The 16,597-nt window shown below is 44.3% G+C and overlaps 2 protein-coding genes across 8 annotated transcripts in view; both read left to right on the forward strand.

Annotated features, from left to right (window-relative positions):
• The window catches only part of NHS (NHS actin remodeling regulator), a 246,645-nt gene extending 241,166 nt beyond the window's left edge, over positions 1 to 5,479 (forward strand). For all 4 annotated transcript variants that reach the window (XM_084525611.1, XM_084525613.1, XM_084525612.1 and 1 more), the window contains 2 exons: positions 457 to 583; positions 1,273 to 5,479. In XM_084525611.1, the coding sequence (XP_084381737.1) occupies positions 457 to 583; positions 1,273 to 1,897 (752 nt within the window). In that variant the 3' untranslated portion in view covers positions 1,898 to 5,479. The remainder of the gene's footprint in view (positions 1 to 456; positions 584 to 1,272) is intronic.
• A 7,440-nt stretch (positions 5,480 to 12,919) lies between these two features.
• BEND2 (BEN domain containing 2) overlaps positions 12,920 to 16,597 on the forward strand; it is a 28,860-nt gene continuing 25,182 nt past the window's right edge. The window contains exons 1-2 of one of the 4 annotated variants that reach the window (XM_084507281.1): positions 12,976 to 13,075; positions 15,177 to 15,353. Coding sequence is in view for 1 of the 4 variants with exons in the window: in XM_084507280.1 (XP_084363406.1) it covers positions 13,069 to 13,075 (7 nt within the window). In the remaining 3 variants the exon portion in view is untranslated. Of the gene's footprint in view, positions 13,076 to 13,395; positions 13,727 to 13,773; positions 15,036 to 15,176; positions 15,354 to 16,597 lie in introns of those variants that run through there. The other 3 variants (XM_084507280.1, XM_084507282.1, XM_084507283.1) reach the window with 3 other exon arrangements.

Raw genomic sequence — 16,597 nt, forward strand, 5'->3', positions numbered from 1 at the left:
CAAAGCTGGGTACCCTGAGGGCTGGAGGTGCCACTCGGCATGCCTCCGCAGGCCCTGGTGAGCCCTCCTGGTCTGACAGCAGAGCAGCCACCCAGAGATGCTAGGTGCTCTCTCAGAGGGGTGTATTTCTCTGATAAATGCTTCTTCCCTTGTGCTATGTGCCAGACAAAAACAGGAGAGGGAGGAGCATTGCCCTGCTGTGCAGGAGGGCTGCACTGTCACCGCTGCAGAGCTGGTGCCAGCGCCTGTACCACAAGCAGGAGGTCCTGCTCTTGGGCCCTAGCAGTGCCCACCGCATGGCTCTAACATGCAACATGTATGGTAGTTAGAGGATAAAGTCTATGTCACCAGCACTGGCCTCTAGCTCACACACCGAGCTCACGCCTTGCCTTAGCAGCGCTGCTTCAGAACATGGCGGTGGTCAGACTCTAACCATGGCTTCTGTCCTTATCTTAGAGTCTTCTCCAAGTGACGACTCCATCATGTCCCCGCTGAGTGAAGACTCTCAGGCTGATGCTGAGGACGTTTTCGTGTCTCCCAACAAACCTCGCACTACTGAGGACCTGTTTGCAGTCATTCACAGGTGATCTAGCCTTCTTGTGGTTAGGCCTTGCCCTGCCCGCCAGCAGACATAGCTGGTGTGGTGTGCTGGCGTGCACGAGTATCCCAGCCAGCGATGGTACTGGAAGTCCTGAAGTCCTGCTGGTACTAGCTTACATATTATGGGTGTTTGCCTTATATAATGGCATTGACGATGCTAACCATATTACCAGGGGTCAGGAGCAATGGGTACTGGTCACATGTGTGCATGATGAGCATCTACAGCATGTGTAGGATGCTTTAGAAATAACATCAGACTGTTCTCTCTAATAAACACACATCTCCAAAGAAAAGTCCCCACAGTGGTTTCTGGGTGCTGCCCCCCAGCTCTGTCTTAAAGAGTGAGCTGTCATACTGAAGTGATGAGAAGGCATCTCTTCAAATTTAGCATGTTGTGTATTCAGCTGAAATTTGTGATCACAGCTGAAATTACAGATTTCTGATATTAAATGGGTTATGATGAGTATTTGGCTAACCTGGGACTCAAGCATCATTGTCTTTATAAAGAGCAGTTTGTGCATGAATTGTTTTGGAAGAACTGGGTAAGATTGAGAGGGATAAGGGAGATCCAGCTAGTTTAAAAGCATGGTGAATCCGTGAAACTGCAGGCTAGTGTGAAGCATTCTTCTACAAAGATAGTGTATGAAAGAGCATTCCTCTGTGTTGTTACAGATCAAAAAGGAAAGTTCTTGGGAGAAAGGACTCCGGAGACCTGTCTGTCAGGAACAGATTGAGAGCTTCCTCTGGGACAAGCAGCCAGCCACCCGCCAGCAGTACGCTGCCTGCCAGCAGCGCGCCACCTGCCAGCAGCACAGGTGCTCCCATAAGCAGCCAGAGGTCCCCCGGGCTTATATACAGGAACGCCAAGAAGTCCAACACATCTAACGAGGAGTTTAAGCTACTGCTCCTTAAAAAGGGCAGTCGGTCTGATTCTAGCTACAGGATGTCCGCCACAGAAATCCTGAAGAGTCCAATTCTGCCCAAGTCTCCCGGAGAGCTGACGGCAGATGCACCCCAAAGCCTGGACGAGTCTCCCCAAGCGGCAAGCCCCGATGCGCTGTCCCCGCTGTCCCCCTGCTCCCCGAGGGTCAACGCGGAAGGATTCTCCTCCAAGAGCTTTCCCATGTCAGCATCTTCACGAGTGGGGCGCTCCCGGGCGCCGCCGGCAGCCAGCAGCAGCCGGTACAGCGTGCGCTGCAGGCTGTACAACACACCGATGCAGGCCATCTCGGAGGGAGAGACTGAGAACTCGGACGGCAGCCCCCACGATGACCGGTCTTCTCAGAGCTCAACATAGGCTGCCAGGGACTGCTGACACCACGTGGGTTGTGTAAGGATGTGAATATAAGAGGCCAACGCTGTAGCAGTCGAAAAAATAATAATAACAATACTTGCAGGGCAATATCGATGCTTAAATGTGTTTGTGTTCGTCAGATGCTGGGGAAACAGGACTACAGCTGTAGCTATTTATTACTCTACATTTTCCAAAAGTAGAAAGATATGCTACGCCTATTCTGTTTTCTTTTAGCTTCATTTCATTTATCCCACTCTCATTTCTGTTGTCACTGTAGATTTCAAGGCTATACACTTTTCGTAGAGTTCAGAGAGACTTTTTGTGTTATTTTTTTTTCCCAGAAGTTGCCCATCTAGAAAGAAATCCCTCACTGTAGTGCTTCCCTAGGGAGAAAAATAAAAAAGCAAATGCTCTTGAGGATTGGTATTTTTCTACACTAAAATGAGCTGAAACAAAATTTAGAAGAAATTAACAAAGCATATGTAAATACCATATTTTTGATAGAAATTTGTAAATAGAATTATCAAAAAGTGGACACGTGGCAAACAATTTACCGCATAACAACTTTGTTTATAGACGACAAAAGAAGTCAAATGTAATAACTGTATTCTGTGAATACCATTTTCATATCAAGCATAAATTCACATGGCCACCAACAACCACGTTCGGTGCCATATAAGCCTCAAAGACAACATTTAACAGTTGAAAGGAATTCTCCACCTTAGCTAACAAAACGAAAAGGCTGAGATCGGATTAAAGCAACCATTTGTCTTTCTAACGTAGCTCCCAACAAGCTAACTGGAAAGTGCAGCTGTGAGTTTCACCGTGATAACCAGCTGGGAAGGCAGGCGTGCTTCTGACACAACTAAGTCATTTCTAATACGAAGCCCCAAACGGTCCCATCTGACGGTGTCCCCTGGGCCTTCGTGCTAACAGGGATTGCTTGGGCGGGAATAGACGCGAGGAAATAGTACTTCCTTTCGTATTCCTATTAGGCTATTGGGATACATAACACAGTCATAACCTGGTAACTATAATCTTTAAACATGATTAGTTTCTGGCTCTTAAGGGAAACAAATAAATTATAAGCATGCAACAAGCGCTTTCAATTTATCAGTAAATATCTGCGATGAGTTTTCAGTGAAGCTTTCTCTTTGTGCTGATGAGATTCATGCTACCTAAATATTTACAAAAATGACACTGTGAAAATGTAGCTGGGAAATAGGTATGTGTATGCATTATTTATATTCATTGCGAATCCGGGAAGGGGAAAGCTCTGGTTCATTGTGCCAGCCTCATACAGTTTGGATTTTGTCTGGGTTCACCAGAAACGTGCAACAGGGTGGGGGACTGGGATGGGGCGGGAGAGGAGACAAGTCAAAGCAACTGCTTTGATACAAATGAAGGCAGGGAAATAAAAGCTGAATTACTTGAAGTTACTTGAATTTTCTTGTCTTAAAACTGAAAGGACTTGTACTTTTAAACTTAACCCACAAGTTGCTTTATGCTTTTAATTTCTAAATGAAATAAAACCAGTCGTTGGCCTGACTCTCCTTTGGGCCATTGTGGTTTCCAATGATGTAGCCTGACCATGCTACTCAGAGAACAAGGCCCTCTTTGTCCAAAATTTGTGCAGTTGGTGTTGTTTGCTGTAGGATATGCTTTGGAGTAGAGGAACAGAGGAAAGGTTAGTGCAGAGAAAATATTACAAGAAGGAATTTGGTGTGCAGTAGGACAGGTTGAGTAGGATGGCAGAAGGAGCGTACTTTGGTACTAAAGAAATCAACTGAAAGCTGGCTTTAAGCATAAGTAAATAATAGGGAAGTGGGATGTGTGAAATGGGTTTTTCCTTTTTTTTTTTTTTTTTTTTTTTTTTTTTTTTTTTTTTGTGTGTGTGCTTTTATTCATGTAATGCATAAAGCTGAGAGTTTTCAAAGAGGGCAGATTGTGTTTTTAAGAGGAAGGTTCGACCTAAAGCGGTTATGATTTTAAAGAGCTTGAGCAAGTCAGAATGGTTTAACACAAATCCTGAATGTTATTTCCCATAAGGTTTGTGTCTCATTTTGTCTAGCGTTTACCACAAGAAATATATAATTCAGGGTATCCTACCGTCCTCCTGTGTAGTCTGGTTGTGTGCAGTATGCCAGATGGAATCACTATGCATGTGGTACGTGTGTTGGGAAGAGGGGTGGTAAATCAGCTAAAGGGCTTCAAAACAGGGAAGTCTAAAGTAGTATTTAAAAAGGTAGGTGGGGTGAGGTTTGGAAATTACAGGCTAGTCACATTAGTAGCTTAGTTAAGAAAATAAGTCTAAACACAAGTGAAATGAATGAATGGGAATGTTTTAATAGGAATTGTATAGCATATAACAAAACACTTTCTGGAGAACATGAGTAAAGGAAGTTTAGGTATTGGGCAGAAACTCCTTAGTTTGTCATCTTAAGTAATTTTCCCTAAAATTTTACCAGGAGCTCTTTTATAACACATTTGCCCTTAAAGGTGTTCTACGTGCTTTAAAAAATCATTCAGAACTGTAAAGAGAATACAAATGAATTGACTTTGGTGATACCACTTTTTATTACCTGTCAACAATTCAATAGGTGCCATATATAAATATACACTAAAATGTGTTTTGACTTGAATTGTGAGGCAATCCTTCACATACAAAATGACCAGAGAACAATCACATTGAAATATAGTCTTATTTTGTGTAAAATCTATGAGGGGCTTTCTTCCTATTTTCTATTCAGCGGATTGAAACCCAAACAAAGCCACTGTGAATCCACTGTGAAGAAGAGAGTTCATAACAAATGTGGGAGGCAGGGGAAAAGAAATAGAGGGAGACCCCTTCGGTGTTGCAGGTGTGCCTCCGAGGCACCGGAGGACAAGCTGTAGAGCAAGGGGAACATCAGACAACTTGAAACAGGGCACAGGACGTGCCTGATGGCCACCAGTGAACCATCATTTCAACCTGTTGTTCCGTTGTTTGCACTGATGATCTGGAAATGATTTTGGAAGTTACACAGCTGTGTGTTCTGAAAAGTAACATTTTCTTCCCCCCCCCCCCCCTTTTTTTTTTTTTTTCGTGGCAGCATAGAGAAGATGGAATAGTTGTAGCAAATAAAGCATATATTTGCTTTTGCCAAAGGTCAGTGATTGAGTGCATTTGCTGCAATGGTGGCAGATATAGAGAAATACTGTAGGTTATGACTTAAAGAATTAAAAAAAATAAAAAAAAAATTAAGAAGGTTACAGTGTAACTATTTTGGTACTAGCACCAGTTCATGCTGGCAGAAAAGACAATGGTTTATGGACTTGCATCCATTTTGTATTTTTGTAATATTTGTAAATATGAACTTTTTAAATTGTTGCAAAGATGGTTTCTTTTGTAAAATGTTTTCAAAGTTTACATTAAATCCAAGCCTTTGTATATTTTAGAGCTGTGCAACACTTTAAGTCTTGTATTTATTTTTAGTAAAAACGGTGACAGTTTCATTGTGAACCCCTCTCAAAAAATGTGTCGGAAAAGTTTGATTACCTAGAAAGTGTGTATAGAAACTGCAAATAAACGTGACTGCAATTAAATCACACCTTCTCTTTACTTGTAATGAAATGTAAAGTCTGATCTACTGGACTGTGGGTACAGTTTTTCCAAAAGCAAGTCTCAGTGCATCGCGCCTTTCAAACCTCTTGATCTTGTTTTCCCTTCAATTTAAGTTTTTATACAAACCAAGTAAGGGAAAAATCTGTATCCAACCAAAACCGTCACTGGGTTTAAGTGGAATTTAGCCCCCAAGTACAATTTTGCCAGAATATAAAGACTGCTGGATTTGCCTACATTCTATAGGGGACAAAAGGTTAAGCAGTTAAAGAAGAGAAGCAGGGATGAAAAATAATGGAAAGACTGCTACTTGATCTTTGGCTGGAAAACAAATTGCAGCACGTAAGACCCAAGGCATAAAGCATCCAGTGACTGAACCTTATCGCATAAAGCAAGCTGTAGCCAAAAAGTAAGGTGATAAACCATGAACATAAAATAAAGTAGCATTTGCACTTCTAAGTTTAAGTCATTTTTGTTAGTGGAAGATAGAGAAGTCTGGACACAGGTGCTAGGTGGGTTAAATGTTCCAAAACTGTATACCTGCAGGAAGAGGGGGAGAGAAGAAGCTTTTGTTTCATTTGCCATTCTGTCAGTAGCTTTGCAACCCTGGACACGGGTACTTAGAAAGCGCACATGGACAAAAGCTGAAATATGGAAGTCTAGTGCCTTAGAGTGGAAAAATCAGCCTTGGGGAACACAGCTGAGCTATTTGAAATCGTGCCTCGCAAAGATACGAAGATTTCCCCTATGGGTGTGGTACCAGAGTGGTCTCCAAGTGGGAATCAGCTTCTATAACATTTGTTTCAACCAGATGGTCAAGCAGTTAATGGCTATGTAGATCATTTGCTGATGTATATTATGCGCCTCTCCCAACCCTGAGGTACAGATAAGCAAGAACTGTAGGACGAGCTTAGCCTACAGAGGCAGGCACAATCTGGTTTTTATCTGCTCGCTATACACTTGTGTATTTTTTTCATGCTCAGTGGAGAGAAAATTAAACATTAGACCTCATAAAATATACCCCTTGCTTTTTTATATAGACAAGCTGAAATCTTTGTAACTATTTACAACATATGTGAAGTTGGTGACTTTTTTTTTTTAAAGCCTTTGCAAAATCCAGGCTTCAGCGTGTACCTTTGGGTACACGTACACAGCATACCACAGTTGAGCCTGTCCGGTGGTAATATAAACCAGATACTACATGGAGCATCACTGCATATACAAGCGCTTCTCAGGTTGAGCCTTCCTGCTCGGCTAAGCATCTCATCGTGCTGTGTGGGTGTCTGTGTCAATGTACAGAAACGTGCACAAAGGGACGACTTACGAGTGGGGGGTGCTTTCTGTTTGGAAGATAATAAAGCATGTGGATTAAGAGCTTCAGATGCTACAGTGAAAATGATGGTACTTTCTCCACAGAGTGGAATTCCAACATACATTACGCACACCCCCCAACAACAGATCTACCTCTACACTTCACCCACTGTGCAGCACACAGGCCCCGCCATCCACACGGCTTTCTGCCTGCTGGGCTGTTCCAGCACGGGGCAGCAACAGGCAGAACTCTTGTTTTACTACCACAGTTTCAAATTCAGCCTGTGTGAGGGCCAGCCCCGTCAGCGAGGGACACTCCCAATATCAAATGTCTACGATGAGGCCTTTCGAAGAGGCTGTTGCGCAAAAGCAGGCTGACAGCCCCGGGGATACACCACAACGCATACCTGCACCGAGGGAGTGTTAAGGCCATGGGTGGAGACACCTGAAAACACGACAGCACTTTCTCAACTCGGCAGCCACCCGCAGGAGAAGGAAAGGTGGTTCCTCCAAAGGTTTCGGAGCCTTTGTTTGAGTGTGAGGGTTTTTAGGTGTTTAAAATGAGATTTTTAATATCACAGCATTTCCTGGATCTCGATCTTTAATAGTGGGTATGTCAAGCATCCCCAGCTTGTGGAGTTACACAGAGTTTGGTAAGTTTTATCTTCAACTTCTGTGCTGTTGGCACTGTCACCTTTGGGAGCTGGAACCCATTCTCCACCTTAATAACCCTTCACCATTTCAGCTCCCACAACAAACTCCTCTCCTGGGGAAGAGAGCAGCCAAGGGCTGGCTGCAGCCCTAGCTCTGATTTCCATAAACCTATGTTTGGCTGTGTTAATTACATCCCCCTCCTTTATTTCTTTACTTGGTGACAGAAGCATGTATTTACTGTTCTGATTCTGGGATTAAACTCAGGGTGACAGATTGTTGACCCAGCTTGTCCCAGTTATGTTTTTAACTACTGGCTTCTAGGTATTCTCCTGAAACTTTTATAGTGCCCAACCTTATTGGTCATAAGAACTCTTCAGTGGTTCTCCTAAGCTCCTCGTAAGACTTGAGGGGTCTGGAGAACAAGTCTTACAAGGAGCGGCTGAGGGAGCTGGGATTTTTCAGCCTGGAAAAGAGGAGGCTCAGGGGTGACCTTATCGCTCTCTATAGGTACCTCAAGGGAGGCTGTAGCGAGGTGGGGGTTGGTCTGTTCTCCCACGTGCCTGGTGACAGGACGAGGGGGAATGGGCTTAAGTTGCGCCAGGGGATGTTTAGGTTGGATGTTAGGAAGAACTTCTTTACTGAAAGGGTTGTTAGACATTGGAATGGGCTGCCCAGGGAAGTGGTTGAGTCACCATCCCTGGAGGTCTTTAAAAGACGTTTAGATGTAGGGCTCAGTGATATGGTTTAGTGGAGGACTGGTTAGTGTTAGGTCAGAGGTTGGACTCAGTGATCTTGGAGGTCTCTTCCAACCTAGATGATTCTGTGATTCTGTGAGTTGTTGAACGCAGGTTATCCAGCTCTGCAGACTGACGATGTCTTCAGTTACCTCAGTATGAATGGGAGAGTTTTCATATCACATCATCTGGATATACTCCTGAAACAGAAAACACGGGATGTGTATTCATGATGAACCCACATCCTCCAATACAGGCTCAAGGTCAGGATAACAAAACAGGCAAGCAGCTAAAGACAATCTTTCCCACTTGACTCACCTGCATTGACATTTAAACTTCCCCAGAGCTGGAAAATCACAAAACCACTATGAATGTTAAAGCAATTTTATCCTATAAAAGAGATATGCATTCTCAATGAAGTTTTCTGTTTATTCAAATGTTAAATTCAAAAGATGCACAGAACAGCAGTGGTAGTGACAGTGCTAGGAATAGATACAGCAGCTTTTATTAATTTTCACTCTGGATAAATAGCTACCTATTTTTTTTTTTTAACAGAACTTTATCCAGATAGTACGTTACTATTCTTACTATTGTCATTTCACATTAAAGTTGCAAACCATAAACTATTCCTGTGAGGAAGCAACTGCATCCACAGCTCCCTTTTTATTCAGTCATCTCCAGCCAGAGCGAGGGGAAAGGCAGGAACTGCTCCTTCAGCCCCAAGAGAAAAATAACAAAGGCCAAGGAAATGCCATTTCTTGATCAACTCATAGGTCAGTTCAGACAGTTCATGCTAAGACACTGCTCTCCATGCCTAGCAGCAACAGCGAGGTACTCATATAGCAGGAAAACAGGCTTTCTTGGCAACAGTACGTGAACAAATAAGAGATGCCTTGCCCTTTAATAATGGTTTTGCAATAGTTTTGATCCGGTGTTAGGCTGTTTCCACTTTATTTTATTACTCAAAATCATGCATTACAAAAAAAAAAAAAAAAAAAAAAAAAAAAAAGACACTAATCATTCAATGAGCTTCCTGTGGAAATTCACACTATGGTTTTCACCAAGACTGAGAAAATTGCGCAAGTAACATCACTGAACTGGTGGCTTGGTCACTTGGGTAACCAGTCACACTGAATCTAGGTCAGGTGGCTCAGATCTATCACAAGCCTCCAAAGCTGGAAAAAAAGAAATCATCAGATAAAAACATCTCTGTGAGTAAATGACATTCAAAATCTGAAGGAATTCAGTTCCTGATCACTCAAGTTTATTTATACATTTAAAAGGCTGGCACAGAACTGCAATGTTATTGCCAGTGTTTAGGGTTCACTCTTTAACAGGAATGCTGTCCTCTTAAAAAGTACCTCCTTCAGGTGTTCTTTAAAAGCTTACTCAACAGCAGATGGACAAGCCTTACATAATTTCATCATCATGAGCAATGACAACAAGTGGCTTTATTACCATTTAAGAATGTTAGAGCTTCAAAACCGGATTATCTGGAGTCTTTTCTTGGGCTTCACGCTTTCACTGTTTTCTTTTTTTTTTTGGTAGATAATTTAAGGGCTGATCCAAAGCAATGCAAATGAAATATAGACCACACCCTCAAACTACTGATGCCAAACCATAACATCCTAATACTGCAATCTGTTTCTATGCATTTCATTTTACAAAGCCAGCTGAACCATCAAGCAAACCCTAAACATATACATTTAGGCTGTCATTTCTGGTACTTCTGTCAAATCAATGCACAAAACAAGTTCTGGGATCTATGAAGACCAACGTGTAACTGGAGTTAGTCCAGGTCTTCGCTTGTCATTTGAAATATCCAGCAATATAAAATACCAAGTTTTAATCAAATTAAGACCTTTCAGAAGCAGATAAAGTAGATAAGCTTAGAGTCATTGGATCCAATTAAATCAAAATATAAGTACCAGAAAAGATGGCCAACAAATTAATTCCAGGAAAGTTTATGTGAAAACTGATCCAAGAAAAACAAATGCCTTGTAGATCAGGTTTTCTCACTCCTTCCGAAACTATGATTCCACATTCAAATGTATTAACTATTAGCTGACTCCTTTCCTTATAACAATCTCCTGCCTACCTCCACCTCTTTCAGTTTTCTTTTCAAATCCATCATTTCTTCTACCTGATTAGCAAGCCACTGAAACAATATTTGTATATATCTAGCACTGTGGAATGTCTACCACTTTTTATCTTCAAGACAAAGTTTTCTAAAATCACGTGGTGTAACTCAGAAATGTTTGGCCTCTAGTGTATCAGATAATACTTTCTAATTAACTTCACTTCCTAAAGATTGGATTCATCTTACCCCTTCCCCAAATATCTCTCTTGTTAGCTCCTCCAAATACCATTGTCCCACAAGAGTACAGAAATCAGATATTTGTACAAACTTTTTCAGTCTGTTTCCTTTGAAAGCCAACATTTCTTTATCCTTGTCCCAAGCACTTCCTTTCCACAGTCAGCAGTATGTGTCTCAGTTTCCTATTCAGCCTCTGTGGCCTTCCAAGATATTCCTCTTCCCAAATTGTTCTTTTCAGCGACTCCTTCTTTATACACATACAAATTGATGCCCTATCATTAAAAACAACAACAAAAACAAACAAACAAAGCCCCAGAAAAACAAACGAGGAAGATAAAAGCTTATCTTGAAAATGGCTGGACTCCCTATCACTTGGGCATTCTCCTGCCACCTCAAGCTTTCTGGGAAAACTAAGCTCTTGGCCTACTCAGTGCTTTTCCAGCCATGTACTTGAACTGAAAAGCAGCAGTAAATCTGACATGTTTTGGTGAAGAATCGCTTGCATAAGAAACTGGATGTATCATGTTGATGTGATTCAAGATGGGGCTTGTAGATGATGGTCTTCCACCTAGCTATCAATGTCAAAGAGAAAATAGGCTTTTAAATCCTACTAAAGATCAGGAAGGAATAAAGGAAGCATTGACTAATCCTTCAGATTCTCTCAAAAAGCTTATGAGGAAATAAGGCAAAGTCTATAAATAGTCCTTTTATATGTACCTAACTCTTACACAAGCTTTCTCAGAGATAAGCAACTAACTGCACGCTATGTCATCATTCTACCTTTCTCACCAATATGGGTAACAGCTTTTAAATCTTTTCTAGTTCCTTCTGCCCAGAATCTTTCAGATGTATGCTCTAAGCTTTAAATACGGAATGTATGCTAGAGGAAAATACATCGTGCTGGATCCAAGAGCCCAGGAGAGGCAAAGCTGCTGTAGCTTCATGCCCATGAGTTCAACCAGTAGCGAGGCTGAAGGCACATTCCCCTGACATGCACACAGAGCGCACACACACCACAAACGTAGGCATACCTGCAGCCAGCCCCACAGCACACAAACAGCCCTCACCCAAACAGACAGCACCCATGAGAAGCACTCATCCTGCTTCTCTATGCCTGAGTAGGTTGGAGTTCACTGGTGTATCCATATATATATATATAAGCATGGGTACTGTGGGGATCCTTCCAGCAGCAGGGCTCACACCCAGTCTGCCCCATGGATCCCAGTTTCCCCAGTTGCCTAAATCTCTCTCTTCCCTTGCTGTTGGTTCCTCCCCTAATGCTAAATTGTCTTGTGCAATCCCTCACGGGTATCCCATAGCGTGTCCCATACCCCTAGGCATCAGCCCCCAGTCCAAAGCTCCTCTGGTGGTGGCTCATGGGGATGGGTTCCACACCTGGCTGCTGGGGATGGGGCAATGATGGGACAGCCCTGGAAGGGGCCCGAGCAGGGTGCTTCACCTACTCAGGTTCCCACCTACCCTTGTGCTCCTGTACTCCACTGAGAAGGACTATGGAGCTGGTGAGGGGTCTGGAGCACAAGTCCTGTGAGGAGCGGCTGAGGGAACTGGGGGTGTTTGGTCTGGGGAAGAGGAGGCTCAGGAGAGACTTCATTGCTCTCCGCAGGTATCTGGAAGGAAGGTGTGGGGAGCTGGGGGTTGGCCTCTTCTCACAGGGAACTAGTGATGGGACTGGAGGGAATGGCCTCAAGTTGTGCCCAGGGAGGTTCAGGTTGGAAATGAGGAGACATTTGTGAAATGTGTTCATCTGATTTATGTCATTATGGAACAATGCTAGGGCTGCAAGGTATGATGAACGTGACCTTCTGTCCTACAGACCCTTGTATAACCACAGGTCTAAGAAAAACAGAGTGGTTAATGTATATAGTTCTTGTATCTTGCAAACGAATGCTTTAGCAATTCGTGTCAATAGAGAGCTTGAAGGGAAATGTATTTGTAGGCTTTTCCTTGAAGTCTCTGGTATCTGGGGGGTTTCAGAATAACTGCTAAATATGATGACTATTGCGTGGGACACTATGCAAGTCTCTGATATCTGGGCAGGAGATTAAGGAGACGAGGAAAGCTGAAGAACAACTAAAAGACAAAGCTTGCAGGGGACACTGCACAAGTCTCTGACATACAGCCAAGTTGGACACAGGAGAAGGACAAGAGGGAGGAAGACCATGAGCCTTCAGCACCAGAGACCCCCAGAGGGACCACCGGAGACTGATACGCATAAGGTTGGACGTGGTGCTTGGGGACACGGCTCAGCGGGTGACATCGGTGGAAGTCGTTGGCATACATTAAAGGATTTAGAGCAAACAACCCCCCCGGTCCCTGCGGGCGGCCGAGGAGCGGCAGCAGGAGGCAGGAGGCAGGAGGCGGCGGCCCCGCCCGCCCTGCTCCCGTTTGCCGGGCGCGTCGCGCAGCCGCACTGCCCGCCGACAGCCGCCGCCGCTCGCCTCACGCCAGCCGCTTCCGTCCCCAACGCCGCATTCCGGCCACACCTGCCCCTGCCCGAGCCCGAGCCCGAGCCCGAGCCGCGGCTGGCTCCGCCGCCATGTCGGGTAGGAGCGGGGGCGGCGGCCATGAGGGGGAGGAAGGGGGCGAGGGGAGGCGGGAGGCGGGAGGCGAGGGGGTGGGGGAGTGGGGGGTGGAGGCGCGAGCCGGCGGCGCGCGGGGAACGCTCCCTCAACGTTCGCAACGGCCCCAACGCTCGGCGCCGGGCCACGCCCACCGCGCGCGCTCCCATTGGCCGGCGGCGGCGCGGCGGGGCGCGGCGATTGGCTGGCGCTGCTGCCCGTCGGCGGCGGTGGAGGTGGCGGGGGTGGGGGGGGGTCGGGCGCCCCTCAGGTGGGGGTGAGGCGCCGTGAGGGGAGGGTGTGCGCTGCCACAGCCCTCGGGGGGGTCCCCAAAAAACGGCAAAAACGGCAAAAAGAAGGAGTGTGGCGCTGCTGGAGGGCTCCCCCTCACCCTGATCCTGCCGTGGGGAGGCAGAGGGTGTCGTACAAGTGTACCACGGGCCTCCCCGGGGTGGCGTTGGAGCAGGTGTCAGCCCTGGTCTCTTGTGGCGCTGCTTTTGGTGAACTGAGGCGTTGGTCACTGCGCTCTGCCGTTATATATACAGGCACCAAGCAAAGGGTGCTGCTTAGACGTAGGGTGCTGAGGGGGCACGGCAGTCCTGGTACACTGACCAGGCAAACACGCAGTGTCATGTGGTGGGTGTCCGCGCAGCCTGCTTTGTCCTCAGTTTTCAGTCTCCTGACTGGTTTTTGCTCGAACTCAGCAATCGTTAATATAGAAACTGCTCTAAATCCCTCGGCAGTGGGATAGAAGTGCCATTAATAATATTCCTCAGTTAAACATATAGATAAATCTTACTCAACATCAGAGGCCTCTTTGCAAGGCCTGTTTCCCCCTGAGTTTTACTTACAGCATCTTGGTAACCTGAACATGAAACTTAAAGCCCTGGGAAACCTGGCTTCATTATTCCCTTCACCATAATGTATTATGCTTGCTCGATGTACGATTCCACTGTCTTAATTTCGTTGCAAATTTCAGTTGCACAGATGCTGGCTCCTGCATTCTAAGTTAGCTGTTGTTTCAGCCTTCAGAGACTTGACGAGTATCTAGTATCTTTGGAAGTCTTCTGGTGTTTCTGATCAGCTGCTACAGGGCAGGAACTATCCAGACTGAGGACAGAATTATCAGAAGTATATTAAATTTAAGGATGCAACCTAAGGTGGATGGTACCCAGTTTTCCTGAGTGCAGCATAAAGCATCTTTATAAAACTTACCTTGTCTTATACATGTCTCCCAGTGCTCTCAGTTACAGCTGGGAGTATGGGGATCACGTTTGCAGAATACAGAGATGCGTTTAACTAAATGCTTAGGAAATGAAGAACAAACACTGGCATCCAGTGAAAAGTATGGTTTAGCTCTGGTGACGTTGCCAGTAGAAGCTCTGCTGTAGAGGTTGGGATGTGATTCATTACTGCCCATTGCTTACAGCCTCCTCGGCCCTCGGGTCACCTACCTCTCTGTTTGGTTTAATAACTCATGATTACCTACACTCCTGTTTCTGCAATAAATGAGAGCATTCAGCAAGTAAAGTCTGACTCAGTACGAGCCCCTCCTTATCCCACAGGCATATGTGGTGTATTTAATTAGTAACGTGCTCAGGGAAGGAAAAGTAGTCTGTCAGCTTGTCTTCTGACTTCAGCTGATGTATCAGTTCTGGTTGCGCTTCCCAGCTCACAGCTTTGAGCATAATAGTATGCAGAAATGTGGTTAAAGCTGTTATATTTGCAATGAGACAGTGTCAATATGCAAATGTTTACTTGAAGCCGGGATAACATGATGCTACCACTGACATTGTGGCACTGTTGTCCCCATCCTGTCCATTGTGTTAGCTCACTCTTTTTTGTATTGGCGTAAGCATTGTGCCACAAATAGGCCAGGATCTAGATAGATGTGGTCCCTGGTAATGCTAGCAGGTTCTCCTTTTGTGACTTAGCTTAAATTCAGGTAAGTTTCGTGGTATGTATCTTTCTTTTCACTGAGCTAGAGTTGCTTTGCTTTTACATTGGGATGTAGTTTGTAGTGCTACAGTTTTGTTTCTTTGTTTTTGCGTTTTTTTTTTTCTTCTTTCCTTTTTGTCTCCACCAGTTCACCTTGTGTGTTATGTCCCCGCTACCTGAGAGTTCCTCTCCCACCCTTGCACTTGGGTTCCTATCAAGTGTTGTCTTCTGGACACAGAGAAGAGTGCGGGGAAGGGATCATTTCTGGACACTTTTGGTTGAGTGATCCCTGGCAGGCAGAAGAAATCATCTCAGGAGTCTAATAGTATGTTCAAAATGCATTAGAGAATTTGGAAATCTTACTGAATACATATTAAGGTGGTGTTAATTGGTCATCTGCATGCTTTGACTTCTCTTTTTTTATGACTTGGTAGGTTCATTTTTTAGGATAGCAGAAGGTATATCCCTAATTTAAGCTAACTAGTCCTCCTCAGCAAAGAATTCTTTTCAGAAGCATTCAGGGATTATAGTTTTTGAAGTAAGGAGTTGTACCATATGACTTTGACAACTTGAAATTTGTTTATCCTTCAGTTTCTTTTGAGGAATGGATGCCTCTCCCTCCCCCCCCTCCAAATGCTCACAAAATATATTCACTCAGGAAAACTGGAAAATCTATCTCACAAGTTTGAAGAAGCGAAATGGAGAGCTGTGAATGGAGCCTTACACTAAGAAAAAATAGGCCATGGAAACTTCTCAGTTTTGCATGTGGGGTCAGCCTTTCAGTAGTAACTTCCAGAGTAGTGTCTCTGCAGCAGTCTTACTTTGAAAGCCTTCAAAATGTATTTAAAAAAAAAAAATCTTGATGTTTGTATCAACATCTTTCGATTTCTAAGTGTGCTTAAAAAAATAAATATTGCAGTTTGGTTCTGTTCATCTTTCATTGTTACTTGTTTTACATTTTTCTGTGTTCAGCTCTCTACCCCAAAGCCTATACTGCTGTGCTGTGATTTGGGGATAAGTAAAGGAGCGGCACTTCAATATTCTGGCACCCACTGACTGCTTATATCTTGATCAAATGACACAGATTCCAAAGAAGATCAGATTTTCAAGTCATAATGATTTATAAACATACTTCTCTTCAGTTACTGAGAATAAAATCTTTCTGAGGCTTGATCTTTACTTTGCTGTGTAAAAGCAGTAGCTTAATGTGGCTATGTAACTTCTGATGCAGAGTTAGACACACAGTTGGACATTCTTGCATATAAATCGTTATGAAAGCTGGGCTCAAGTTCAGTATCTTTGGCTTTCTGCAAAGACCTGCTTACCTGATGATTTTGTGCAGAAGCAACGAAGAGCTCCTGTTAAAACAACGTTGGACAAATCCCGAATAGTGAGCATAAGCCATTTTTCGGTTAAAAGGAGCACCTCCAGTCTTGGATTCCTAACTTCGTCATTTCAAAGCCCTGCTCTCCAGCTGCCTTCCTGCACAGCACGATTCTTGTCAGCATCTACCCTCTGATGTAGCATATCCTAGTGCCTGGCTGAAAATAACAACTCGTGTAGCTCAGA

Source organism: Aythya ferina, assembly GCF_964211825.1.
Source record: "Aythya ferina genome assembly, chromosome: 1".
NCBI lineage: Eukaryota > Metazoa > Chordata > Aves > Anseriformes > Anatidae > Aythya > Aythya ferina.